We start from the raw sequence: 26,542 nt of genomic DNA, 5'->3' as shown, positions 1-26,542 counted from the left end.
CCTGGTCGCCCACCCCCTGCCAACCCTTTATTAGTTTTTACTGGGTCTCAGGGGAACCTGTTTGTAAATGAGGCATCCGGAGAGTCCCGTTTCCTTTCCCCCATTCCATGGAGCACAGACGCTTGTTTTGTGAAGGTTCTCGATGCAATTTAGTCCTTGGCAAAGCAAGCAGCAGATCGCGGGATCGGTTATGTCACAACCGAGCCTGCAGTCTTCCTCCAGGACATCGAACCTCCCGCCTCCCGGATCCAACACCGAGCAAGTCCCTCAAAGGGAATCACGCCAACACCCCCCTCGAATCCCACCCCCTCCCAAACCTAGTAATAGGTGACGACCTTAGTCTCATAACGCTGACCCTGCAGGGGACTGCACTGTCCCGCTCTGCGATCGGTGTGGTGCCGCGCAGACCGCTCATAAGCCGCTCTCTCACTGATCGCGGCCGCGCGGCAAATTTAAAGGTGCCACACGCACGCAAACAAAACCCAGGGAGAGCATTGCGGGACTGTACCTTTAAGGTTTGGGTGTTGTGTCAGTGTCAGCCGTGGCTCAGTGGGCAGCACTCTCGCCTCCGAGTCAGGAGGTTGTGGATTCATGTCCCACTCCAGGGACTTGAGCACAAAAATCTAGGCTGACACTCCAGTGCCCTGTCGAAGGTGCCGTCTTTCGGATGAGACGTTAAACCGAGGCCCCGTCTGCTCTCTCAGGTGGATGTAAAAGGTCCCATGGCACTATTTTGAAGAAGAGCAGGGGAGTTATCCCCGGTGTCCTGGCCAATATTTATCCCTCTATCAACATAACAAAAACAGATTATCTGGTCATTATCACATTGCTGTTTTTGGGAGCTTGCTGTTTGCAAATTGTCTGCCGTGTTTCCCACATTATAACAGTGACTACACTCCAAATAGTACTTCATTGGCTGCAAAGCACTTTGAGACACCCGGTGGTCATGAGAGGCGCTATATAAATGCAAGTCTTTTAATTGGTTGCTGTTGGTCTCGCCTCTGTTCGGTTGTGTCGCAAGCCACCAGATGTCAGCTCCTGACGCTTCTCTCTGCCCCGGCAGGTGTCTACACGAACAAGGACATTCCCATGTCTCTCAGCGGTGGAGTGTTGGGGGTCGGTTGCAGCACGCCGCTCTCGTCCAACATCCTCCCCCATCACAGGACCACCCACCTGATGCACTTCAGCCGACCACAGCTGCCCGGGTGTATGACTGCCACCGCCTCCATCAGCTCCTCGCAGGTGAGACCTTTCCACTAGCACATGCATCCTCCATTTCCTTCCCCCCCACCCCCCCCCACTACTCTTGGTCGTTTTCGGCGCTGTCGGCCTTGGGCTCAGTGGGCAGCACTCTCGTAGGTCGCGGGTTCGTGTCCCGCCTCCCAGACTTGAGGAGGAAACCTCGGTTGACACTCCCAGTGTAGTGCTGAGGGAGCGCTGTCTGACAGTACAGTCGGAGGTGCCGTCTTTCGGAAGAGACGTTAAGCCGTTGTCCTCTCAGGTGGACGCAAATCATTCCACGGCTCCAATTCGAAGAGGACGTTTCCCCCGGTGTCCTGGCCAATATTTATCCCTCAACCAACACCTGAAACCGATGATCTCATACAATCATAGAAATTTACAGCACGGAAGGAGGCCATTTCGGCCCATCGTGTCCACACCGGCTGACAAAGAGCTACCCAGCCTAATCCTACTTTCCAGCTCTCGGTCCGTAGCCCTGTAGGTTACGGCACTTCAGGTGCACATCCAAGTACTTTTTAAATGTGATGAGGGTTTCTGCCTCTACCACCCTTTCAGGCAGTGAGTTCCAGACCCCCACCACCCTCTGGGTGAAAAAATGTCCCCTCAAATCCCCTCTAAACTTCCTACCAATTACTTTAAATCTATGCCACCTGGTTGTTGATCCTTCTGCTAAGGGATATAGCTCCTTCCTATCCACTCTATCCAGGCCCCTAATAATTTTATACACCTCAATAAGGTCTCCCCCTCAGCCTCCTCTGTTCCAAAGTAAACAAGCCCAGCCTATCCAATCTTTACTCGTAGCTAAAATTCTCCAGTCCAGGCAACATCCTCGTAAATCTCCTCTGTACCCGCTCTAGTGCAATCACATCTTCCCTGTAATGTGGTGACCAGAACTGCATGCAGTACTCAGTACTGTGGCCTAACTAGTGTTGTATACAGTTATGTGGAGAGACTGCAGAAGCTGGGATTGTTCTCCTCTAGGAAGCACTTCTTCACGCACCCTCGCCCACAACAAGCAGTAAGATGCTCGCTCACTTAATAATTTTAAATCTGAGATCGATACTGATTTTTGCAAGCCAAGGGTATATGGAGCCAAGGCTGGTGGGTGGAGCTTGCATACAGATCAGCCTTGATCTCATTGAATGGCAGAACAGGCTCGAACGGCTGAATGGCCTCCTCCTGTTCCTATGTTCCTCAGACAGTGAAGGTTATGGGGAGATTTAATAGAGATCCTTGAAATTATGACGGGTTTTTGATAAGGGGAAATGGTCTCCAGTAGCAGCAGTGTCGGTAACCGGAGGACACAGATTTAAGGTGATTGACAAAAGAACCAGAGGGGGAGATGAGATTTTTTTTTACGCAGTGAGTTGTTGTGCCTGAAAGGCCGGTGGGAGCAGATTCAATAGCATCGTTCAAAAAGAAATTGGATAAATACTTGAAAAGGAGTAATTTGCAGGGCTGTGGGGAAAGAGCAGGGGGTCAGTGGAACTAATTGGATCACTGTTTCAAAGAACCGGCACAGGCACGATGGGCCGAATGGCCTTATTTTGTACTGTTAAGTCTCTACGATGAGTAGACCCTCAGACCAATTGTTCTGCTGTTAACAGCTTGGCTGAGATCAGAGACCGAACGTTTTTTTTCAAAAAAATCCGAGCATTCTAAGGCATTTTAACACTTTGTGGCGTCATTTTCAAATCAGCAGTGGGTCCAACAGGTCTGTGAGCGGAGAAGAGATTACGCTGAGCTGGGTCCAGAGTGTGGAGTGCCACCTACTGGTTCGACATTAACCTGCGGTTCAGGAACTGCGCAGTGCTGCAATGTCACCACATGACCCTTTACACCTGACCTTCCTCTCGGTCGCTGTTAACCCTTGCTTTGCCGGGGAGCGGAAATGCACAGAACCCAAAAAGCCATCCCCGGACAGCCTCTGTGATGAGTTGCAATATATATATATATTATTTTTATTTTGTTTTATTCGTAATATGTGCTCGTATGTGTTGTAAACAGGAGCCTTTCAGCCAGTGTCAACAGTCCCAGATCAGGAATAGCAGAGTTAGGTACAGTGTGAAGCTCTGTCTGCTCGGCACCATACTAAAACCAGCACCCCCTACTGTCCAACTCTGGCATTTCTTGGCCATACCAGCTGGCCTGTCACTGAAATTACCAATTCCCACTTTAACAGTTAATTACTGAAAAAAAGAGTTTATTCAACCAATTCTATAAAATTATATATTTAAAAGAAAATAAAAGTATGTCATTTTAAACTGCACTTTAGGTGTCAGCTGTGGCTCAGTGGGTAGTACACTGCCTCTGAGTCAGACGGTCGTGGGTTCAAGTCCCACTCCAGGGTCTTGAGCATATAATCTAGGCTGATGCTCCAGTGCAATGCTGAGGGAGTGCTGCACTGTCGGAGGTGCCTTGTTTGTGTGAGACATTAAACTGACGTCTGCTCTCTCAGGTAGACATAAAAGATTCTGCCACACTATTCAAATAAGAGCAGAGTACTTCCCGGTGTCCTGGGCCAATATTTACCCCTCCACCAATAGCAAGAAAAACAAAAATCCAGTTCAGGGACCATAATGTGTATGAGCCTGACAGAGAGAGAGAGAGAGACAGAACACGAGCCTGCCTTCCCACCTTTACTAAAATGGGCTCCTGCGTCTGGACCAAAAGCAAAATACTGCGGATGCTGGAAATCTGAAATATAAACAGGAAATGCTGGAAACGCTCAGCGGGTCAGACAGCATCTGTGCAGAGTGAGAGAAACAAAGTCGATGACCTTTCATCACAAGTTCAAGATTTAAGTTTTTAAGCAAGTGCAGAACCGGGAAATGCGGGGAAAGAAAGAAAGACTTGCATTTATATAGCGCCTTTCACGACTACCGGACATCTCAAAGTGCTTTGCAGCCAGTGAAGTATTTTGGAGTGTAGTCACTGTTGTAATGTGGGAAACGTGGCAGCCAATTTGTGTACAGCAAGCTCCCACAAACAGCAATGTGATAACGACCAGATAATCTAGTTTTAGTGACGTTGATCGAGGGATAAATATTGGCCAGGACACCGGGGATAACTGCCCTGCTCTTCTTCGAAATAGCGCCGTGGGATCTTTTATGACCACCTGAGAGAGCAGACGGGGCCTCGGTTTAATGTCTCATCCGAAAGACGTCACCTCCGGCAGTGCAGCGCTCCCTCAGCACTGTACTGGGAGTGTCAGCCTGGATTTATGTTCTTATGTCCCTGGAGTGGGACTTGAGCCCACAACCTTCTGACTTAGAGGCGAGAGTGCTGCCCACTGGGCCACAGGGGAGGAACAAACGAAGAGGAAAGTCTGTGATCGATCGGGTGGAGGGCAGATTTGGAGACCCGTGCGATCCTGGGTCTGTGGTGCCTTCAGAATAAGGAAGCTGAGCTCGTTTGCAGTGTGGAGAGTCGTTTTTTTTTTTTAAAAAGTACAACTTTAATGGGATAAACGTGACGATTTATAGCAGAGAGCGAGAGAGAGAGAGCAAGCAGCCCAACACCCAGCAAGAAGCGTGCTCTTTCGTGTCCTCAGAACTGTTACTCAATTTAAGAGGTGTTGGACAGGAAATAATGAGGTGTGATTGCAGTTTGTAAAGTGGTCTGACACAGACTTCTCAGAGGAGCTTCGAAAGCATAATAAAAGCAAACCCCCTCTGCAACATCTGGAAGCCATTTACAAGGGCAGGAGAGGTTGTGGTCTGTATAGCATTTTATGGTGGTTCAGTTTGAATTAATACCTCTGGCAGCAAGACGATAACTCCATAACCTCACCTGGGGGAAGTGGAGCTGGCTTGCCTGTGCCCACACAACAGCAACACTCACTTTCTGTAGCACCTCTCACGACCTCAGGATGTCCCAAGGCGCTTTACAGGTCATTGAATATATTTAAGGTGGAGATGGACAGATTTTTGAACGATAAGCGAGTCGAGGGTTATGGGGAGCGGGCAGGGAAGTGGAGTTGAGGCCTGGATCAGATCGGCCATGATCTCATTGAATGGCGGAGCAGGCTCGAGGGGCCGAATGGCCGACTCCTGCTCCTAATTTCTTATGTTCTTATGAACGAGTTATTGGAGTCGAAGTATAGAAACTAAAGATGGACTTGCATTTATATAGTGACTTCAGGACGTCCCAAAGTGCTTTACAGCCAATGAAATACTTTTGAAGTGTAGTCACTCTGGTAAGTTCAGGATATGCAGCAGCCAATTTGCACACAGCAAGCTCCCACACACAGCAATGAGATAATGAGCAGATAATCTCTGGTTTTGAAGTGTTCATTGAGAAAGATGAATGCTAGCCAGGACACCGGGGATAACTCCCCTGCTCTTTTTCGAAATAGTGCCATGGGACTTTTTACGTCAACCTGAGAGAGCAGACGGGGCCTTCGGTTTAACGCCTCAGTCAAAAGACGCCACCTCCGACAGTGCGGCACTCCCTCAGCACTGCATAGGGAGTGTCGGCCTAGATTTATGTGCTCAAGTCCCTGGAGTGAGACGATGAACCCACAACCTTCTGACTCCGAGGCGAGAGTGCTACCCACTGATTGAACTCGGCTTGATGGGGTGAATGGCCTCCTCTCGCTCTCGACTTTACGCACTTGCTCTCGTTCCTGATGCAGCTGGATGGTTACTGTTGCGTCGGGCTGGTTACTGCTTCCGCCTTCTGACACTCTGCACTTAGCACGTAGTAATTTTTAACACCAGCATTTCCCGTGACGTCTCCCGGCACGTAAATAATTTGCAGTTCGGTTGGGAAATAAATCAGATCTCCGTTTGGTAGCCCAGTTCGCCCCCCCCTTTTTTGAAAAAAAAGCGTATTTAAATGTTTATAGCAGAGTGAGATTTATAACCTTTTTATGTAGCTTGTACAAGCATGTTTTTTTTATTGGGAGCTACTGAACATGAAGCAAAAAGGCTGCTGTAGTCGGGTAAACATTTGATTGGGAACAAATCCGCCTTTTACAGCGAGTTCATCCCAAACCAGGCTCTTAAAGGGGAAGTCTCACCGACAGGGTTCCATTTGAAAAGTCAATGGACGGAAAATTCGATTGGAATAGCGCCTCCGGCCAAGCGAGGGGCGCTAAGGGGTTAACGCCCGCGAGTGTCGACAGCAGCGCCGCTCAGTAACCTCGGTGTGCAGTTACCAGCGGCGCTGAGGAGTATGGCCCGGGAGCGTGACGCTGGTGTGGCGACACGGAAGCAAACTTTGGTTTGCTCGCCACCCATGGCGCAGTGCCCCCTAGTGACACCACCAGAGAACGCCTGGCGTACAGAGCTCTCCTGGGGCACTATGGGAAGGCGTGACTGCGTCGGGTAACTGGGATTGATTTGGGAAATTTTTTCTTACTGCGATTTAACTTTATTTGGGGTGCGTCATGTATGGGGAATGTTTTTGTGTGAATTTCGGTCAATATTTTTTTTGTCCTCTCTTTGGGCGCTACGAAGCCGGCTCTTTAGCAACGGGGTTTTCAGTTGTGCTCCCAGCCTAGCGCCTCGAGAAAAGTGTTGAACGCCTCTCTCAGCGCCCCACTCCACTCTCGGGGCGCTGAAACGGAATTTTGCTGGGCCTGGCGCTAAAAATCTTACGCCGCTAAATTTAGCGCCCGGGCGATATTCGCACTTTAGGAGCCCTCCGACTGAATCTCTAGCCCCAAGGCCTGAGCACTGCCTTTAACTCGGAATGTCATTTGTTACCACTGTACTGCTTTCTCTGTGCAGGTGTTTTCCCTACCTGGCTCGTCGTACAGTCTCACCCCTTCCAACGTCTTCGGAGGACCAATCACCCCAGGCTCATCCATTACCTCGCTCTTAAACCCAGTGGAAAGCAGTCAGACAGGTAGGTGGTTATTCGTGGGACCTCTTCCCTTCTGAGAGCCATACTCCCCCAGGACCGACTCGAAACCATCCCGATTTGTAACTTGTATTTGTTGCTTTGTCCCATTCGAATTTTATGGGCCTGGAGGTTTGGAAAGGGCTCATTGGTGAATAAATCCTAAATCTGCACACCTAGATCTGTTCGTATCAGGAACTGGAGAGATGTCTGCACATTAATGTGGATTAATCTTTAGATGCACCTAAGTGGCCCAGAACTGCAAAATAAGCTTGAACATACCTGCTTTGGAGTTTACCATTTGAGATAATTAAGTCACAATTTCTTTTTTGCAAGTATCTCCTTTTTTTAAACCCAATTTTATCCGCTCCCCCCTCGCCCCACTCCCCCCTCCCCCCCCCTCCCCGTTCTCACCTCTCCCCGCTCCCCCCTCTCCCCGCTCCCCCCCTCCCCGCGCGCCCCCCCTCTCCCCTCTCCCTGCCTCCCCCTACCCTCTCCCTGCCTCCCCCGCCCCCTCCCCACTCCTCCCTCTCCCCATTCCTCCCCCACCCTCTCCAGCCCTTGTGGTGAAGGTGCGCCCCCAGTGCTTTTGGGGAGGGAGTTCCAGGATTTTGACCCAATGATGAAGGAACGGCCAATATATTTCCAAGTCAGGATGATGTGTGACTTGGAGGGGAACGTGGAGGTGGTGGTGTTCCCATGCGCCTGCGGCCCTTGTCCTTCTAGGTGGTAGAAGTCACGGGTTTGGGAGGTGCTGCTGAAGAAGCCTTGGCGAGTTGCTGCAGTGCATCTTGTTGATGGTATACACTGCAGCCACGGTGCGCCGGTGGTGGAGGGAGTGAATGTTGAAGCTGGTGGATGGGGTGCCGATCAAGCGGGCTGCTTTGTCCTGGATAGTGTCGAGCTTCTTGAATATTGTTGGAGCTGCGCTCATCCAGGCAAGTGGATGCACGAATAAGGACACCACGTCTGATTTTAAAATGAAAGGTGAATGACATCTGCATGCCTTGGTCTAACTATACCCCACCCCAGTCCCCTCATGGAAGACATTGGGAGTTCAGGACCAAGGTCGTACCGCAAGACACTACTAAGGCTGACAAGATTAGAAGAGGCAATTAACTTAAATTTGGAAGTAGTGTTCAGATGATATCCCGCTTTGAGCTTTGAAAGCCTGCCGATTGTAGAAAGGGGAAGTTAAGAAGTTTTGAGGAATACAGCTCAATATTAGCAAGTTAAATATTTGGCATTAGAATTGAAAATCTTTTTTTTTTTTCATTGACGCTTAACGAAAGAATTTCTGCAAGGCCTGAAAAGCACTGACCTCGGTTCATAACTGGGAAGGTGGAGGTGAAAGGTCAGGCAGTCAAGCCACTCTATCCAAAGGGAAAGCTGCATAAAGGCAGGAGGCTGTAAGGAGAGGCGAGGCCCATTGAGCGAGAGTTTGGGGAGTGGCAGTGAGAGACAGATTGCAGTGGCTGGGGAAAGTGAATAGCAGCCGGGGCGGAAAGTGACTGGAGGTGGGGGAGAAGCTAAATAAGGAATTGGAACGAAGTGGAGATCAAACGCACTCCATGGGCACGTGAAGCTGGCTGAGCGATCTGTCAGTGCCCGAGAGATCATAAGCCCCATGTGCGCAGCACAATCACTCAGCTATGTCTTCACTTCAGTGATTTATGTTGGGGCCCACAAAAGAAAATAATGTGGACCACTTTTTTTTTTTTTCCGCCCTAGTTACAGAATTACGCTTATTTATTAATTTCTCCCTTCATTCGCCCACACAGACAGTGGGAGCACCTTTTGAAACAGGGCTTTTTGATTTGGAATCGGGTGGCTCGTGGATTTTGCTGCCTCGTTTGCTTTGCAATAAAAATATTTATTCACTTCTGGTATGTGTGCGCAGGATTCTGGATGTTTGAGAGCGACTAATAAATCTGTAATTTACCCTCGGGGTTGAAATGAGGACGTCAGCCACCCCCTGAGATGTCTGCGCTCCTCTAATTCTGCCCTCCTGAGCCTCCCTGATTATAATCACTCAACCATCGGTGGCCGTGCCTTCAGCTGCCTGGGCCCCAAGCTCTGGAACTCCCTGCCTAAACCTCGCCGCCTCTCTACCTCTCTTTACTCCTTCAAGACGCTCCTTAAAACCACCTCTTTGACCGAGCTTTTGGTCACCTGTGCTAATTTCTCCTTATGTGGATCGGAGTCAAATTGTTTTGGTCTCATAATACTCCTGTGAGAAGCGCCTTGGGACGTTTTACTATGTTAAAGGTGCTATATAAACACACAGTTGTTGTTGAACAAACCTCTGTTCGAAGAATCTGATTTTAATTCCTGCTCTTGCTTTGTTTTTCAGAACCCGATCTGGATGACAACGATTGCAGCTTTGTGTGCAGAGGCAGTTCGTCCAGAGGAAGTCTATCTCCAACGTAAATGTTATTTTATTTTGTGCCTCTGTGCTTTATATATAAGGTGGCATGTCGAGCGTGGCCATGTTCAAACTAGATAGGCCATTGGGACCGCCTTAGTAATATAGGGACAGGAGTAGGCCCTCGAGCCTGTTCCACCATTCAATGAAATCATAGCTGATCTGCGCCTCAACTCATTGCTTCATCTCTCTTGGCACCCTTACCTAACAGGAATCTATCGGGCTCAGTGCTAGCCGTGGCTCAGTGGGTAGCACCCTCACCTCTGAGTCAGAAGGTCGTGAGTTCAAGTCCCACTCCAGGGACTTGAGCACATACATCTAGGCTGACACTCCCAGTGCAGTGCTGAGGAAGCACTGCACGGTCGGAGGTGCCGTCTTTCAGATGAACCGAGGCCCCATCTGCTCTCTCAGGTGAACGTAAAAGATCCCATGGCACTATTTCGAAGATGAGCAGGGGAGTTATCCCCGGTGTCCTGGCCAATATTTATCCCTCAATCGCCATAATAAAAACAGATTATCTGCTCATTATCACATTGCTGTTTGTGGGAGCTTGCTGTGTGCAATTTGGTTGCCGCGTTTCCCACATTGCAACCGTGACTACACTCCAAAAGTACTTCATTGACTGTAAAGAGTTTTGAGACGTCTGGTGGTCGTGAAAGGCGCTATATAAATGCAAGTCTTTCTTTGAAAGCTTCAATTGACCTCCAGGATATAGATCTCCAGTAGGTCTATCCAGATCAAGGATCCGTGCCACTGTTTGAAGTAGAACAGGGAGTTTTCCTGGTGTCCTGGCCACCGCTCCTCCCTTAACCAACACCACTTAAAAAAGAAAAGCGTCGGGTAACTGTTCATTCACCTCATTGCAGTTTGTGGAATGCTGTTGTTGCTTAGAGCATCACCTGCAATGGCTTCTCTTGCCGCATCTGCACCGTTACCTCTGGAGTGCCCCAAGGATCTATCCTTGGCCCCCTCCTGTTCCTGATCCACATGCTGCCCCTCAATGATATCATTCGAAAACACTATGTCAAGTTCCATGTATATGGTGCTCACACCCACTGCCCCACCACCACCTCTCTCGAGCCCCTGACCCTCGCTCCCCCTCCCACTCCCCCCGCTATCTCTGATTTGTCATGCTGCTTGTCCGGCATCCACTCCTGGATGAGCAGAATTTCCTCCAACTAAATATATGAAGGCATTGTCTTCGGACCCCGCCACAAACTCCCATTTCCTAGCCACCAACCCCATCCCTCCCCCTGGCAACTGTCTGAGGTTAAACCAGGGCCATTCGCACCCTGAGATAAGCTTCTGACCACATATTCGCTCAAACACTAAGACCGCCTATTTCCACCTCCTGAACATCGACCATCTCCGCCCCTGCCTCAGCTTATGTGCTGAAATCCTCACCCATGCCTCTGTTACCTCTAGACTTGACTATTCCAATGTGCTCCTGGCTGGCCTCCCACATTCCACCCTCCATAAATTTGAGTTCATCCAAAACTCGGCTGCCCGCATCCTAACTCAGAGCAAGTCTCGCTCACCCATCACCCCCTGTGCTCGCTGACCTACATTGGCTCCTGGTCCGGCAAACCCTCAATTTTATCATCCTTGTTTTCAAATCACTACATGCCCTCACCCCCTCCTTATCTCCGTGGCCTCCTCCAGCCCTGCAGGTCAAGATCTCTGCGCTCCTCCAAGTCTGGCCTCTTGCACATCTCTGATTTTAATCACTCCACCATTGGCAGCCGTGCCAGGTAATGACGGACAGGTAAAGACTATCTGGTTCATTGAGCCTGTCCCACACCTTGTGTATCACAACACAGACTCTCCACCCCACCCAAAACCATGTGATCTCCTGGGAGAGGCTAAAGAAAACCCAGGCCAATTTGTGGGGAAAAATAAATATGGAAAATTCCTCTCTGACCCTGGGCCCCAAGCTCTGGAACTCCCTCCCTAAACCTCTTTGCCTCTCTACCTCTCTCTCTTCCTTTAAGATGCTCCTTAAAACCTCCCATTGACCAAGGCTGCCCCTACTATCTACTCGCACGGCTCGGTCTCAAATTTTGTTTGACGGCGCTCTGGGGAAGCGCCTTAGGACCGCTTTACTACATTAAAGGCACTATATAAATTCAAGTTGTTGTTGTTGTCGTCCAGTCACTGCACTGCAAAACTATGAAGTGATTGGAACACTTCAGTCAGGTGTAGGCACTATATAGATGCAAGTATTAAAGGGGATAATGTTTCTTTTCAAGTTTAACTTTCAATTCTTGCCTCTCCCCCCGCCCCCCCCCCCCCACCCCCAATTTTACAGCTCGCCCATTGGTGGCTTGTCCATACTCTACGATCAGACCATACCCAGCCGGCTGGAGAATGTACCACAGACAACGTCCAACATAGAAGAGCTCTTGGACAAGCACTGGAGTGGAGATGGAGGCATTGACAGTAAGTACTTACCCAAACATTTGGCAGATGGAGTATAATGTGGGAAAATGTCAGGTTATCCACTTGGGTAGAAAAAACAGAAAAGCAGAACATTATTTAAATGGAGAGAGAGAGACTACAGAGTGCTGCGGTACGGAGGGATCGGGGGGTCCTTGTGGATGAAACACAAAAAGTTAGTATGCAGGTACAGCAAGTGATCAGGAAGGCAAATGGAATGTTGGCCTTTATCGCAAGGGGGATAGAGTATAAAAGCAGAGAAGTCCTGCTATAACTATACAGGGTATTGGTGAGGCCACACCTGGAATACTGCGTACAGTTTTGGTCTCCTTATTTAAGGAGGGATATACTTGTATTGGAGGCAGTTCCGAGAAGGTTCACTGGTTGATTCCTGAGATGAGGGAGTTGTCTTTTAAAGAAAGGTTGAGCAGGTTGGGCCTATATTCATTGGAGTTTAGAAAACTGAGTGGTGATCTTATTGAAACACATAAGAATCTGAGGGGATTGACCAGGTAGATGCTGAGTGGATATTTCCCCTCGTGGGGGAACCCAGAACTAGGGGGCATAGTTTCAGAATAAGGGGTCGCCCACTTAAGACGGAGGTGAGGAGGAATTTCTTCTCTGAGGGTCGCGAATCTGTGGAATTCTCTACCTCAGAGAGCTGGATCATTGAATATATTCAAGGCTGAGATAGACAGATTCTTGAACTACAGGGAAGTCAAGGTTATGGGGAATAGGCTGGAAAGTGGAGTTGAGTCCATGATCAGATCAGCCATGATCTTAGTGAATGGCGGAGCAAGCTCGAGGGGCCGAATGGCCGACTCCTGCTCCTATTTCTTACGTTCTTAAGTTACTCAGTGTATCAGGGATCAGAATGTCAGACCGCTGTCAGCGAGTTTAGCTGTGAGCTGTGCCTGCAGGTGAAGAGGGGACTAGGCGGTGATTTTTTTCAGCCTTGCTATCTGGAAAGTTACGGCAAGATATAATAGAGGTGTTCAAAATCATGACCGGTTTTGATAGCGTATTTAAGGAGAAACTGGCAGAAGGTTCGGTATCCATAGGGCACAGAGTTACGGTAATTGGCAAAAGAACCAGAGGTAGGATGAGGAGAAGTTATTATGATCTGAAATGCACTACCTGGAAGGCTGGTGGAAGCAGATTCACTAGTAACTTTCTAAAGGGAATTGGATAAATAATTGAAGGGGAAACATTTGCACGGGAAATGGAGTGGGATAATCGGATCACTCTTTCAAAGAGCCGGCACAGGCATGATGGGCCGAATGGCTTCCTTATGTGCTATATTTTCAATGATAACTCCCTCCCCAAATCGTTGGCTAACTTCTTCCTTCCCCATCTTCAAACACCTTCTCTAGACCAATCATAGAATAGTACAGCACAGAAGGAGGCCATCCAGCCTATCAAGTCTGCTCCATCTGTAAGGTTATCTTTACAACTGTGCCTTCAGTCATCTCCCCTAACTCCAGTATCAGCGCTCGATACCCGTTCTGTGTGGCGTACCTCGAGATGTTTGTTATGTTGAAGGCACCGTGTAATGCTGGTCCTAGTGACCAGTGCTCACTATCTTAGCCGCATGCATCAATGGTCACTTGAGCAAGATTTGCAACTTGGGTTTGGATCTTCAGGAGAGGGAGGGAGAAAATATCGTGATGGTGAAAGGGTCTGGCCGCTTTCAAGCTGCTTGATTACTTTGGTCATAATTTTGCCGTATTTTTGGAGGAAGGAAAACAATACCGAATTGATTTTTTTTTGATCCCCTAGTTGTGGACATGTTGAAATCGTTGCACCTGCTTCAGTTGGACAACCGGCGTTTACAGGAACAGATCATGAATCTCTCTGCAAAGAAAGAGCGTCTCCAGTTACTCAACGTCCAACTCTCCGTCCCTTTCGCTAGTGTGATGCCCAGCAATGGCCCCTCCTCCCAGGCACATCTAATCGCCGCTCAGAACAGTAAGGAGTGTTTCTCTGTGACTAGCTGGTTAATGAAAGAAAGAGAGAAAGACTTGGATTTATATAGCGCCTTTCACGACCACCGGGCGTCTCGGGGCACTTTACAGCCAATGAATTACTTTTGGAGTGTAGTCACTGTAGTAATGTAGGAAATGCAGCAGCCATTTTGCGCACAGCAAGCTTCCACAAACAGTAATGTGATAATGACCAGATAATCTGTTTGTGTTGTGTTGTGTTGATAAGAAGTTAATAAGATTGGCTGTGTAAATGGCACATTAATTTAAATATAGCTAAGTGTGAGTTTGTGCAATTTGGCAGGAGGAATAAGGAAGCCACATGTTCCTTGGAAAACCAGAATGTAAATGGGGTAGAGGCGTATAGGAATCTCCAGGCATAGATACACAAATCAGTTAAAGGAGCGACGCAAGTTTGAGCCATAGCAATTGCAAACAAAGCACTGGGGCTCATTTCTACAGGAATGGAATTGCTACGACTTTTCTAGAACCTCAGTTAGACTACACTTGGCACTGTGAACAGTTCTGGTCTCCATTTTACAAAAAGGTTATCAAAGCTCTAGAGAAATTGCAAAAAAAAAAGATTTACAAGAATGATACCAGCACTGAGAGGGTGCAACTATCAGACTGAACATGCTGGGGCTCAAAGAGAGAAGAATGAAAGGTGTCCTGATGGAGGTCTTGAAAATTTTGATGGGATTCATAACATAAGAAATAGGAGCAGGAGTAGGCCACCTGGCCCTCGAGCCTGCTCCGCCATTCAATGAGATCATGGCTGATCTGATCATGGACTCAGCTCCACTTCGCTGCCCGCTCCCCATAACCCTTTACTCTCTTATCGCTCAAAAATCTGTCTATTCAATAGGGTAGAAGTAGAGAATAAGCTTCCACTTGTGGGGGAGTTCAGAACCAAGAGACATAAATATAAGATTGTGACAAATAAATCCAATAAGTAATTCAGGAGAAACTTCTTTACTCAGTGTGGTGAAAATGTGATGAGAATGAGACTTTGAATATTCTAAGCAATTTTCTGTTTTCACAGATAAATGAATGGAGTTGTTCAGTGTGATGCCCAAATCATCTGCTGAACAGCCCGGGAATCCCACTTAATCAAAACCGGTTACTCAGTCACGCTGTGCGATCGTTGTTTTACGGTGTGTCCATCAGATGAGACATTAAACTTGGGTTGTTCCGGTGTGTCGGGTTGCCCCGGGCTGAGTCAGTAGGTTGTGGGTTCAAGTCCCACTCCAGAGACTTGAGCATAAATCTAGGCTGACACTCCAGTGCAGTGCTGAGGGAGTGCTGCACTGCCGGAGGTGCCGTCTTTCGGATGAGACGTTAAACCGAGGCCTCGTCTACCCCCTCAGGTGGATGTAAAAGATCCCATGGAACTATTTCGAAGAAGAGCAGGGGAGTTATCCCCGGTGCCCTGGCCAATATTTATCCCTAAATCAACATAACAAAAAAACAGATTATCTGGTCATTATCACATTGCTGTTTGTGGGAGCTTGCTGTGCGCAAATTGGCTGCCGCATTTCCCACATTACAACGACGACTACACTCCAAAAGCACTTCATTGGCTGTAAAGTGCTCTGAGACATCCAGTGGTCGTGAAAGGAGCTATATAAATGCAAGTCTTTTCTTCATTCTTCCGTAAAAAATCTCTCAGTTTTATTTAAAGAGGAGAAGGGTGTTCTCCCGGTCAACATTCTCTTCCATTCTCTTAAACCAACACCACCAAAAAAAAACAGATTATCTGAACATTCATGGGATTTGCTGTGTGTGGGATCTTGCTGTTTCCAAATCGGTAGCTGCCTTTTCTTACATAAGCACGACGACTGCACTTCGAAAGGATATTCATTGGCTGTGAAGCGCTTTGGGACGTCCCGGCAGATGTGATGTGGGTGTTGTCTAAATGGGAAGTTTAATCTCACAAAAGCAAAACACTGCGGTTGCTGAACATCTGAAAGGAAAACAGAAAATGCTGGGAAACGCTCGGCGGGTCAGGCAGCATCTGCGGCGAGAGAAACAAGAGTTGACATTTCAGCACGATAACCCTTCGTTAGAACCTTGTTCTTTCCTGGCTTCCTTGGGGTTGGATTGGGGGTTTTTAGGGTCTGTGTTGTGAAGGTCATTGGGCACAGTGACGTTCTGTTGTAAGGAGTGCGTCTCGGCTGGCCGTTAATCGCTGTGTCTTTTTCCTCTTTTCCACCCCGGGTGCAGCTTGCGGCTCAGAGCTGCTGAACAGCAGCAAAAGCCCCCCTTCGAAGAGCAGCTTCATAACCGAGAACTCTCTCTCCACATCGTCCGAGGTATTTGACGCACGGTCCGGGGATGTCTGGTGCTTTCCGCGCCTTGGCGGGGAGGGCTGGCGGGGCCGGGGCCGGGGGAGGGGGGGGGGCAGGGTGGGGGTGGTTTGACCTATTCCAATATTACACTCAAGTAGACTCCCACTGGATCAGGCTGCACCAGACCATTTTGCAAATAATTTCACATACAGTTTTAGTTTCCATATTTAAGTATAATGTTGGAAGTGTGAGGTCATGCACTTTGGCAGAAAAAAAATCAAAGGGCAAGTTATAATTTAAATGGAGAAAGATTGCAAAGTGCCGTATTACAGCGGGATCTGAGGGTACTTATGCATGAAACACAAAAGGTTAGTAAGCAGGTTCAGCAAGTGATCAGGATGGCCAATGGAATCTTGCTCTTTATTGCAAAGGGGATGGAGTATAAAAGCAGGGAAGTCTTGCTACAGTTATATAAGGTATTGGTGAGGCCACACCTGGAAAACTGCGTATAGTTTTGGTTTCCATATTTACGAAAGGATATTCTTGCTTTGGAGGCAGTTCAGAGAGGGTTCACTAGGTTGATTCCGGTGATGAGGGGAGTGACTTATGAGGAAAGATTGAGTAGGTTGGGCGTCTACTCATTGGAATTCAGAAGAATGAGAGGTGATCTTATCAAAACGTATAAGATTGAGGGGCTTGACAAAGTGGATGCAGAGAGGATGTTTCCACTGATAGGGGAGACTAGAACTAGAGGGCATGATCTTAGAATAAGGGGTTGCCCATTTAAAACTGAGATGAGGAGGAATTTCTTCTCTCAGAGGGTTGTAAATCTGCAGAATTCTCTGCCTCAGAGAGCTATGGAAGCTGGGACATTGAATAAATTTAAGGCAGAGATAGACAGTTTCTCAACCGATAAGAGAATAAGGGGTTATGGGGAGCAGGCAGGGAAGAGGAGTTAAGGCCAAGATCAGATCTTATTAAATGGCGGAGCAGGCTCGAGGGGCCAAATGGCCGACTCCTGCTCCTATTTCTTATGTTCTTATATAACTCCACTTTCCTAAATTATGCCCATATACCTTGATTCTGTAATATCCAAAAATCTATCGATCTCTATCTTGAATATACTCAACGACTGAGCCTGCACAGCTCTCTGGGGTAGGGAATTCCAAAGATTCACCACCCTCTGAGTGAAGACATTTCTCCTCATCTCAGTTCTAAATGACCGAACCCTTATTCTGAGACTGTGACCCCTGATTCCAGTCTCCCCAGCCAGGGGGAAACATCCTCCCTGCATCTACCCTGTCAAGCCCTGTAAGAAGTTTGTATGTTTTAATGAGATCACCTCTCATTCTTCTAAACGCTAGAGAAAATAGGCCTAATCTACTCAATCTCTCCTCAATGCCCCCCAACCCAAGGAATCGTTCTGGTGAACCTTTGTTGCGTTCCCTCTATGGCAATATACCCTTCCTTAGGTAAGGAGACCAAAAGCGTACACAATATTCCAGGTGTGGTCTCAACAAGGCCCCGCGGGTCAGTTGAAAATGTCAAAACTGAGGTTGCCAGATTTTTGTTGGGCAGGGATATTATGGGATATGGAACTAAGGCGGGTAGATGGAGTTAAGATACAGATCGGCTCTGATCAATGTTCCCTTTGATTTTTTTTGGGAGGGAGGGCGCACGGCCCATTTAATGGGCTGCGTGGCCCATTCCAATTCCCGCGCATACGCGGTTTGTCCTATTGCAAAGCCTGCAAGTGGCCTATGCGGGAGCCCAAGACAGATACGCAGCCACGCATCTTACAGGGAACACCGGCCATGATTTAATTGAATGGCGGAACAGGCTCAAGGGGCTGAATGTCTTCCTCCTATTCCCATTAACGCACAGTTTCCATTTCTGTTAAGCGAGCAATATTCAAATAATCTACACCCTTTTTAATCAGTGAGACACTTAATCAGGTTGCAGTAGAAGTTTTCTACTTAAATTTAAGATACCATTCTTTTTTTTTAAATGTATTCATTCACGGGATGTTGGCATCGCTGGCAAGGCCCAGCCTTTGTTGCCCATCTCCAATTGCCACCTGCTTCAACCGCAGAGGGCAGTTAAAAGTGGACCACATTGCTGTGGGTCTGGAGTCACATATAGGCCAGACTGGGTAAGGGCAGCAGATTTCCTTCCCTAAAGGCCATTAATGAACCACATGGGTTTGTATGACAATCCGGTAGTTTCATGGTCACTGTTATGGTGGTAGCTTTTCATTCCAGGTTTATTTACTTAATAGATCTAATTATAAAATTATGAGGGGCCTGGATAGAGTGGATAGGAAGGACCCATTTCCCTCAGCAGACGGGTCACTGGAATTTAGAAGAATGAGAGGGGATCTCATAGAAACATATAAAATTCTGACGGGATTGCACAGGTTAGATGCAGGAAGAATGTTCCCGATGTTGGGCGAGTCCAGAACTAGGGGTCACAGTCTAAGGATAAGGGGTAAGCCATATAGAACTGAGATGAGGAGAAACTTCTTCACTCAGAGAATTGTGAATCTGTGGAATTCTCTACCACAGAAAGTTGTTGAGGCCAGTTCGTTAGCTATATTCAAAAGGGAGTTAGATGTGGCCCTTATGGCTAAAGGGATCAAGGGGTGTGGAGAGAAAGCAGGAATGGGGTACTGAAGTTGCATGATCAGCCATGATCATATTGAGTGGTGGTGCAGGCTCGAAGGGCTGAATGGCCTACTCCTGCACCTTCTATGTCAACCAGGGGGCATAGATTTAAAATAATTGGAGGAAGGTTTCGAGGGGATTTGAGGGGAAATTTCTTCACCCAGAGGGTGGTGGGGGTCTGGAACTCGCTGTCTGAAAGGGTGGTAGAGGCAGGAACACTCACCACATTTAAAAAGTACTTGGATGTGCACCTGAAGTGCCGTAACCTGCAGGGCTACGGACCATGAGCTGGAAAGTGGGATTAGGCTGGATAGCTCTTGGCAATGGGCCAAAATGGCCTCTTTCCGTGCTGGAAATTTCTATGATTCTACGATCAGATCTGTTCCCTGTGCGACAATCCTGTGGTGTAGTGCTGAAGGAGTGCAGCATTGTCGATGGGGCAAATGATCAAATGCTCCCATTGGCCTTTTTTTGGGAATGTTTTTGTAGCTTCTCCCTCTTCCCTCCGCGGACAGTGTGACGTAGTGGCGGGATTCGCAGGCTGATTAACACCCTGACAAGCGACATCAACCCTCCTTCTATGGCTGTCGCCACATTTATACCAGCCAATAGGATGGTTAGTCATATATGCGTGAAGGGATTTATGGATTCCCACAAAGGCCTTGTGATTTTCTTCAAAGAAGAGCAGGAAGTAATCTTGGAGTCCAGGCTCACATTCTTCTCTCAACCAATAGAAGACCGGATTGTTTGGTCATAGAACTATAGAATGCTATAGCACAGAAGGAGGCCATTCAGCCCATCGAGTCTGTGCCGGCTCTTTCAAAGAGCAATCCAGTTAGTCCGACTCCTCCGCTCTTTCCCTATATACCTGCAATATTTTCTCCTTCAAATATTTATCCAGTTCCCTATTGAAAGCATTCCAGATCCTAACAACTCGCTGTGTAAAAATGCTTTCCTCATGTCGCCTCGGGCACCTTGGGAATTTGTTTACTAGAAAATCCAAATGTAGGAAAATGTACATCACAAAATAGTGATTTAAATAGCCAATTTTCTCATTCATTGGGCTGGATTTTCAGCTTTGTTGATTTCGGGGCGGTAATGGCGACGAGGCGGTAAAGTTTGCGCCCGGGAACAGTTTGCGCCTCAGTCAGCAAAATTCATCATCTGGGCCCTGAGTGTGGGACGGGGCGCTAAGGGAGACGTGACACACCTCTCTCAGGGCGCTAGGCCGACTGAGCAAGTGAAAATCCCGAGCTAAACAGCTGACCTCGGAGCGCTCTGAGAGAGGCCTGGTGGGAAAAAAATCTGGGAAAAAACTATCAAAAACATTCCCAATCTGTAGCCCACGCCACCACAACATAACTCTCAAAAAAAAAATAAAAGAAAAACAAGCACACTTACCCGAAGTCGACATTACTGACCTCACTGCAGCCGCAACAGTTCGGACCGCCCGCGTCTACAGGCGTTGCCCCTCGGGGGTCGCTACGGAGCCCTACCGATCGGACGGGAGTCACAAATCGAGCCGGTGTCACAACCAGGGGTGTGTTGTTCACCGACTCACCTCTCTCGGGCGGTAACGCTCCGCGCTCCGCCGACACCGGCCCCGAAAACCCCAGCGGGTCACCCGCCCGCGAGAGCTCACCGCCGCCATTGCCGCCTCTCCGGGGCGAAAACAGCGACGGCAGTGAGCGGAAACTCCAGCCCAATAGGTTTCAGACTTAACACGCACGGATAATGACAAAAACAGGTTAGGCCGCTGGTGCCTGCATTGCTGCAGTGAGACCACGCTAATTTAAGGCTCGAGAGACTTACTTCGGGGGTCATCTGTCGTCGCTGCTTGTGGGATCTTGCTGTATCTACAGAACAGTCGGTCGACTTCAAAAGTAATGCATTGCGAAGAATTTGCAGCACAGATACAGACCATTCGGCCCCACTAGTCCGTGCCTGCCTTCATTCTCCCCACGCGCCTCCCCCCACCCTTATTCCATCTCCCCCCATCAACATAACCCTCTCTTCCCTTCTCCCTCGTGTGTTTATGTCGCTTCCCCTAAAATGCATCTGCTGTCCGCCTTAACCCTGTCCCTGTGGCAGCGAGTTCCACATTCTCACCACTCTCTGGGTAAAGAAGTTTCTCCTGAATTTCTGATTGGATTTAGTAGCGACCATCTTGGCCACTAGTTTTTGGACTGCCCCCACAAGTGGAAACATCTCTATGTGTACCCTATCGAACCCCTTCATCATTTTATAGGCCTCGGTCTGGTCGTCCCTCGGGCTTCTCTGATCTAGAGTAAAGAGCACAATTTTTAAATGGAACCATTATGGCCCAGAAATTGCGGCCGGAGGCTTTCCCGCGGGCGGATGCCTCCAGCCACAAAAATATCTACGCATGTACCTGGTGGTCCCGGAGGAACGAACGCTCACGTTCCGAGGTCTCGATGCGCAGCCCAGCGCAGGGACCCATGTATCCCAGGAGCGTGTGGACATCCTGGGATCACATGGGCCGGACCAACCAATGAAAATGTCACTTTCCCATTCATAGTAACGGACAGTTCCGTTTGTAAGGAGATCACCGTTTCTGTGAATGGGCATACCCCCAAAAACACACACGTTTTAAATAAGTCAGAAAAACACTTCACATATTTAAAATGAATTAAATGTATTAGACAAAAAAATATGTTTTTGAATATTTTTAAAATGTTTTACGAGGGGTAAAAACAAACTTAACTTAATGGACAGAGTTTTTAAATATAAAAATTATTGATAATTTATTTTTCTATCTTTTAAAACTTATCCTGGAGAAAGCAGGCCTTATGCGTGCTTTTACCAGGCGTAAGAGTTTGAAGGACGTTCATTGGGCAAATAGCCCAAATCTCCACCCGCGAAGACCCTTCCCCCAGGGATGCGTGCGATCTGACAAAAGACATTTTCACAGAGTGCAAATGCGGAGTTCAGGTGCAAGTGCTTTGCGCGCCTAAACCCGGAACATGTGAGGCCATTATGGGCGCATGCGCACATCGTACATGCCCGGAGAGGCCACAATTTCAGGGCCATTGTTAAGGTCTGCCTCGACGGGGTAGATGCTGAGAGGATGTTTCCCCTCATGGGGGAATCTAAAACTAGGGGGCATAGTTTCAGAATAAGGGAGTCGCCCATTTAGAATCTTAGAATAAGGGGCCGCCCATTTAAAATTGAGATGAGGAGCAATTTCTTCTCTGAGGGTCGTGGATCTATGGAATTCTCTGCCCCAGAGAGCTGTGGAGGCTGTGTCATTGAATATATTTAAGGTGGAGATAGACAGATTTTTGAACGATAAGCGAGTGAAGGGTTATGGGGAACGGACAGGGAAGTGGAGCTGAGTCCATGATCAGATCAGAAATGATCTTATTAAATGGCGGAACAGGCTAGAGGGGCCGTATGGCCTACTCCTGCTCCTATTTCTTATGGTCATATGAGGTATTCTATAAATGCATGGAATATTAATATTGATTATTCGAGGGTTTAGTCCGATAATTGACTCGATCGCACCACGGAGTTTAATTGGATCTTTCTCTCCCTCTCTCTAGGATCTCCGCTCCGGCTGCCGCAGTAGGAGCAGTTCATCCTCGTCCCTGCAGAGCACCCCGCCTCCTGCTCTGCCCCCACCGCAGCACAGTCCGGCCTCGCTCCAGCTCCCGGGGATGGCCGGAATTCAGCAGCAGGTCAATGGCCTGACCAGAACCTGCACGGCAAGCCTGGGCGGGGGCGTTTCCACGGTGACGACCACTTTCTCCACCACGCCCGCGGTGGGCGGGATGATGGGATGCCCCCCGGGAAGCCCGTTGGCCAGCAACGGTATTGTCGGCCCTTTGAATGGTGTCAACCAATCGTCTGCATCTGTGGCACCGATCCATAACTCCCTCCCACATACGTCTGCATCCCTTAATGTTCCACCGTCAGCCGGCCTCTGCAACAGGTCAGATTACCTCATTTTTTTTTCCAGTGGGCAGACAGGCTGTGTTCGAACAGTGCTGCCTAACATGTGTGTGTGTCTGTGTGTCAGTAGCTAATCACACAGTAATGTATTAGCTCTGTGGGCGGAATCGAGGAACATCGGAGCCGGAGGAGGCCATTCAGCCCCTCAAGCCTGTTCCGTGAGATCACGGCTGATCTGCGACCTAACTCCATAAACCCGCCTTTGGCCCATATCTCTTAATACCTTTGCTTAATGGAAAGCTATCAATCTCCGATTTAAAATTAACAATTGACCTAGCATCAATTGCCATTTGCGGAAGAGAGTTCCAAACTTCTACCGCCCTTTGCGTGTGTGCGTGTAGAAGTGTTTCTTAATTTCACTCCTGAAAAGTCTGGCTCAAATGTTTAGACTAGGCCCCCTAGTCCTAGAATCCCCAACCAGCAGAAATAGTTCTGCTATGTACCCTATCTGTTCTCCTTTAATATCCTGAAAACTTCGATCAAATCACCCCTTAGCCTTCTAAATTCGAGGGAATACAATCATAATTTGTGTAATCTCTCCTCGTAACTTAACCCTTGAAGTCTGGGTATCATTCTGGTAAACCTACGCTGCACTCCCTCCAAGGCCACTATATCCTCCCTCAGGTATGGAGCCCAGAACTGCTCACAGTGCTCCAGGTGTGGTCTAACCAGGGCTTTGTACAGCTGCAGTATAACTCCTACCCCCTTGTATTCTGGTCCTCTGGATATAAAGGCCAACATCCCATTAGACCTTTTTGATTATTTTCTTTTCTGTATTTAGTGAAATATTTTGGACAAGTGGACGGGGCATTCTTGGGAAGCTGTGCCTGCTGTGTGTAGTGAAGAAAGGGACAGTTTATATCACCCCTCAGGACGTCCCAAAGCTTTAGAAGTATAGTCACTGGTTGTGGTGATGTAGGGAAATGCGGCAGCCAATTTGCGCACAGCAAGCTCCCACAAACAGCAATGAGGCAGCAACCAAGATAATCTGATGTTGGTTGCAGGATAAATATTGGCCCGGGGCACCATAGAAACATAGAAATTTACAGCACAGAAGGAGGTCATTTCGGCCCATCGTGTCCACGATGGCCGACAAAGAGCCGCACAGCCCTCGGTCAGCAGCCCTGAAGGCTACTCATAAACTTATGAACAATGACGGAAAGGTAAAGAGCACCTGGCCCAACCAGCCCGCCCCACACAACTGCGACACCCTCCACTGAAACATTCTACACTCCACCCCAACCGGAGCCATGTGATCTCCTGGGAGAGGCAAAAACCAGGCCAATTGGGGGAAAAAATCTGGGACAATTCCTCTCCCACCCATCCAGGCGATCGAAACTAGTCCAGGAGATCACCCTGGCTGTATTCGATTCACTGCAGTACTTACTATCGTATCCAGTTTAATCCCACTTACCAGCTCTAGGTCCATAACCCTGCAGGTTACGGCACTTCAAGTGTCCATCCAAGCACCTTTTAAATGTGATGAGGGTTTCTGCATCATCCACCTTTCCAGGCAGCGAGTTCCAGACCCCCACAACCCTCTGTGTGAAGAAGCCCCCACCCCCTCAAATCCCCTCTGAACCTTCCACCAACCACCTTAAAACGATGCCCCCTCATAATAGACCCCTCACCGGGGAGAACTGCCCTGCTCCAGTGCATTATATGGGCGTTGAGCCACACAGGGAGCTCCTAGGTTTGATCCTTGTTCAGTTTGCTCAGCTAAGGGCAGCAGTAAGGATGCTGTCACTGGCCTGCTACCAAATCTGGTTGCATGGACCTCGGACGGAGACACGGTCCGGCTCAGCTGACATTTACTCCCTCAAGTCGAGTAACCTGCTGTGCAGATGCCCACTTAAAGAAGGACCAGTAGAAACAAATACTTGGGGCTAGAGATTCAGTCGGAGGGCTCCTCAGGCGCGAATACCACCCCGGCGCTAAATTTAACGCCGGACGATTTTTAGCGCCGAGCCCAGCAAAATTCAGTTTCAGCACCCCGAGAGTGGAGTGGGGCACTGAGGGAGGCGTTCCACACTTCTCTCAGGGCGCTATGCCGGGAGCGCAACTGAAGATCCCGTGTTAAAGAGCTGGCTTCGTAGTGCCCTGAGAGAGTGCTCCCTGCAAAAAAAAGAACAGACCCAAATTCACGACAAACATTCCCCATACATGACTCACCCCAAATAACGTTAAATCGCAATAAAAAAACCTCCCCAAATCAATCCCACTTACCCGACGCAATCACGCCTTCCCATAGCGCCCCGGGACAGCTCTGCACGCCAGGCGTTCTCTGGCATGGGTCACTAGGGGGCGCTGCGGGTGGTGAGCAAACCAAAGTTTGCTTCCGTGTCGCTACCGGGGGTCATTGCACACCGGCGCCACGCTCCCGGGCGATACTCCTCAGCGCCGCCGGTAACTGCACACCGAGGTTACCGAGCGGCGCTATTGTCGACGTTCGTGGGCATTAACCCACCGAATTTTTTGCCCTACATTTACATAGCGCATTTGATGACCACCAGATGTCCCAAACCAAAGCGCGTTACAGCCAATTTTTTGAAGTGTAGTCACTGTTGTAATGGTTGAAGGATTGCAAGAGACCTCACCCCCCCAGGAGAGTAGACCAATTGGGTGGATGACCAGCAGAACAATAGAATAGTTGAGGCTTCTGAAGTATCCAAATATCTGGGGGGGGAGGGGGGGTTCCACACTTAGAATTGTAGAAAGTAAATCTGAAGGAGGTACGTCAGCGATGGGCCAAGTGTAGCATCAGCAGTTTAACGACAGCAGGCCATAGGGTCACCAACTCTAATTGGAGGTATTCCTGGAGGTTCCATCACATGGCGTCCCTCCTCCAACTCACAGAATGCTGTCGGATTAACGAACAGAAAAAAACAACATGCATTTATAGTGCGGCACTCCCTCACTGGCTGTGTCGGAGTGGGACTTGAACCCACAACCTTTTTGAGCCGGAGGCGAGAGTGCTGTCCACTGAGCCACAGCTACCCGGCAACTCCAACGCAATCCTGGAAGATTGAGCAATGTAGCTAGCCAGGAGCACGGCAAAGATAGAGGCCTACACACAGGCACCCCACTCCCAACATGCTTGATTTGCCTTGTGTTTCTAGTCATCTCTTCCCCCTCCCCCCCACCCTCTCATGGACATTCACCTCCATCTGTCGCTTGGCCAGCTTGCAGGCCGGTGTGCATGGCTTCTGACAGCATTGTCTTTCTGTGCTTCAGTTAATGGGGAGAAATAATTGTGTCGGGTGAATAAGGAGGGGGAGCGTGTAATTTATTGATTTTCACCCGTGGTACAATGATACTTGGGCACAACAAGGACTTGTATCGACATAGAAATTTACAGCGCAGAAAGAGGCCATTTCAGCCCATCGTGTCCGCACCGGCCGACAAAGAGCCGCACGGCCCTCGGTCATCAGCCCTGAAGGTTACATATAAACCAATGAACAAAGGCGGAAAGGTAAAGAGCACTCAGCCCAACCAGTCCGACTCCACATAACTGCGACACCCCTTACACTGAAACATTCTATGCTCCACCCCAGCCGGAGCTATGTGATCTCCCCGGAGAGGCAAAATCCAGATAAAAACCCAGGCCAATTTGGGGGGGAAAATAGCGACTTTAACCTGGTAAAACGTCCCAAGGTGCTTCACAGGAGTGTAATCAGACAAAAATTG

General features: G+C 48.6%; 1 protein-coding gene across 3 annotated transcripts in view; it reads left to right on the top strand.

Moving 5' to 3' along the window:
- Window positions 1–26,542, top strand: part of LOC139233891 (protein AF-10-like) — a 186,852-nt gene that overhangs the window by 140,485 nt on the left and 19,825 nt on the right. For all 3 annotated transcript variants that reach the window (XM_070864535.1, XM_070864536.1, XM_070864534.1), the window contains 7 exons: window positions 1,064–1,242; window positions 6,978–7,095; window positions 9,443–9,515; window positions 11,823–11,953; window positions 13,730–13,918; window positions 16,156–16,244; window positions 22,447–22,835. In XM_070864535.1, the coding sequence (XP_070720636.1) occupies window positions 1,064–1,242; window positions 6,978–7,095; window positions 9,443–9,515; window positions 11,823–11,953; window positions 13,730–13,918; window positions 16,156–16,244; window positions 22,447–22,835 (1,168 nt within the window). The remainder of the gene's footprint in view (window positions 1–1,063; window positions 1,243–6,977; window positions 7,096–9,442; window positions 9,516–11,822; window positions 11,954–13,729; window positions 13,919–16,155; window positions 16,245–22,446; window positions 22,836–26,542) is intronic.

Source organism: Pristiophorus japonicus, chromosome 21 (assembly GCF_044704955.1).
Source record: "Pristiophorus japonicus isolate sPriJap1 chromosome 21, sPriJap1.hap1, whole genome shotgun sequence".
NCBI lineage: Eukaryota > Metazoa > Chordata > Chondrichthyes > Pristiophoridae > Pristiophorus > Pristiophorus japonicus.
This window is presented reverse-complemented; position numbering and strand designations above follow the sequence as displayed.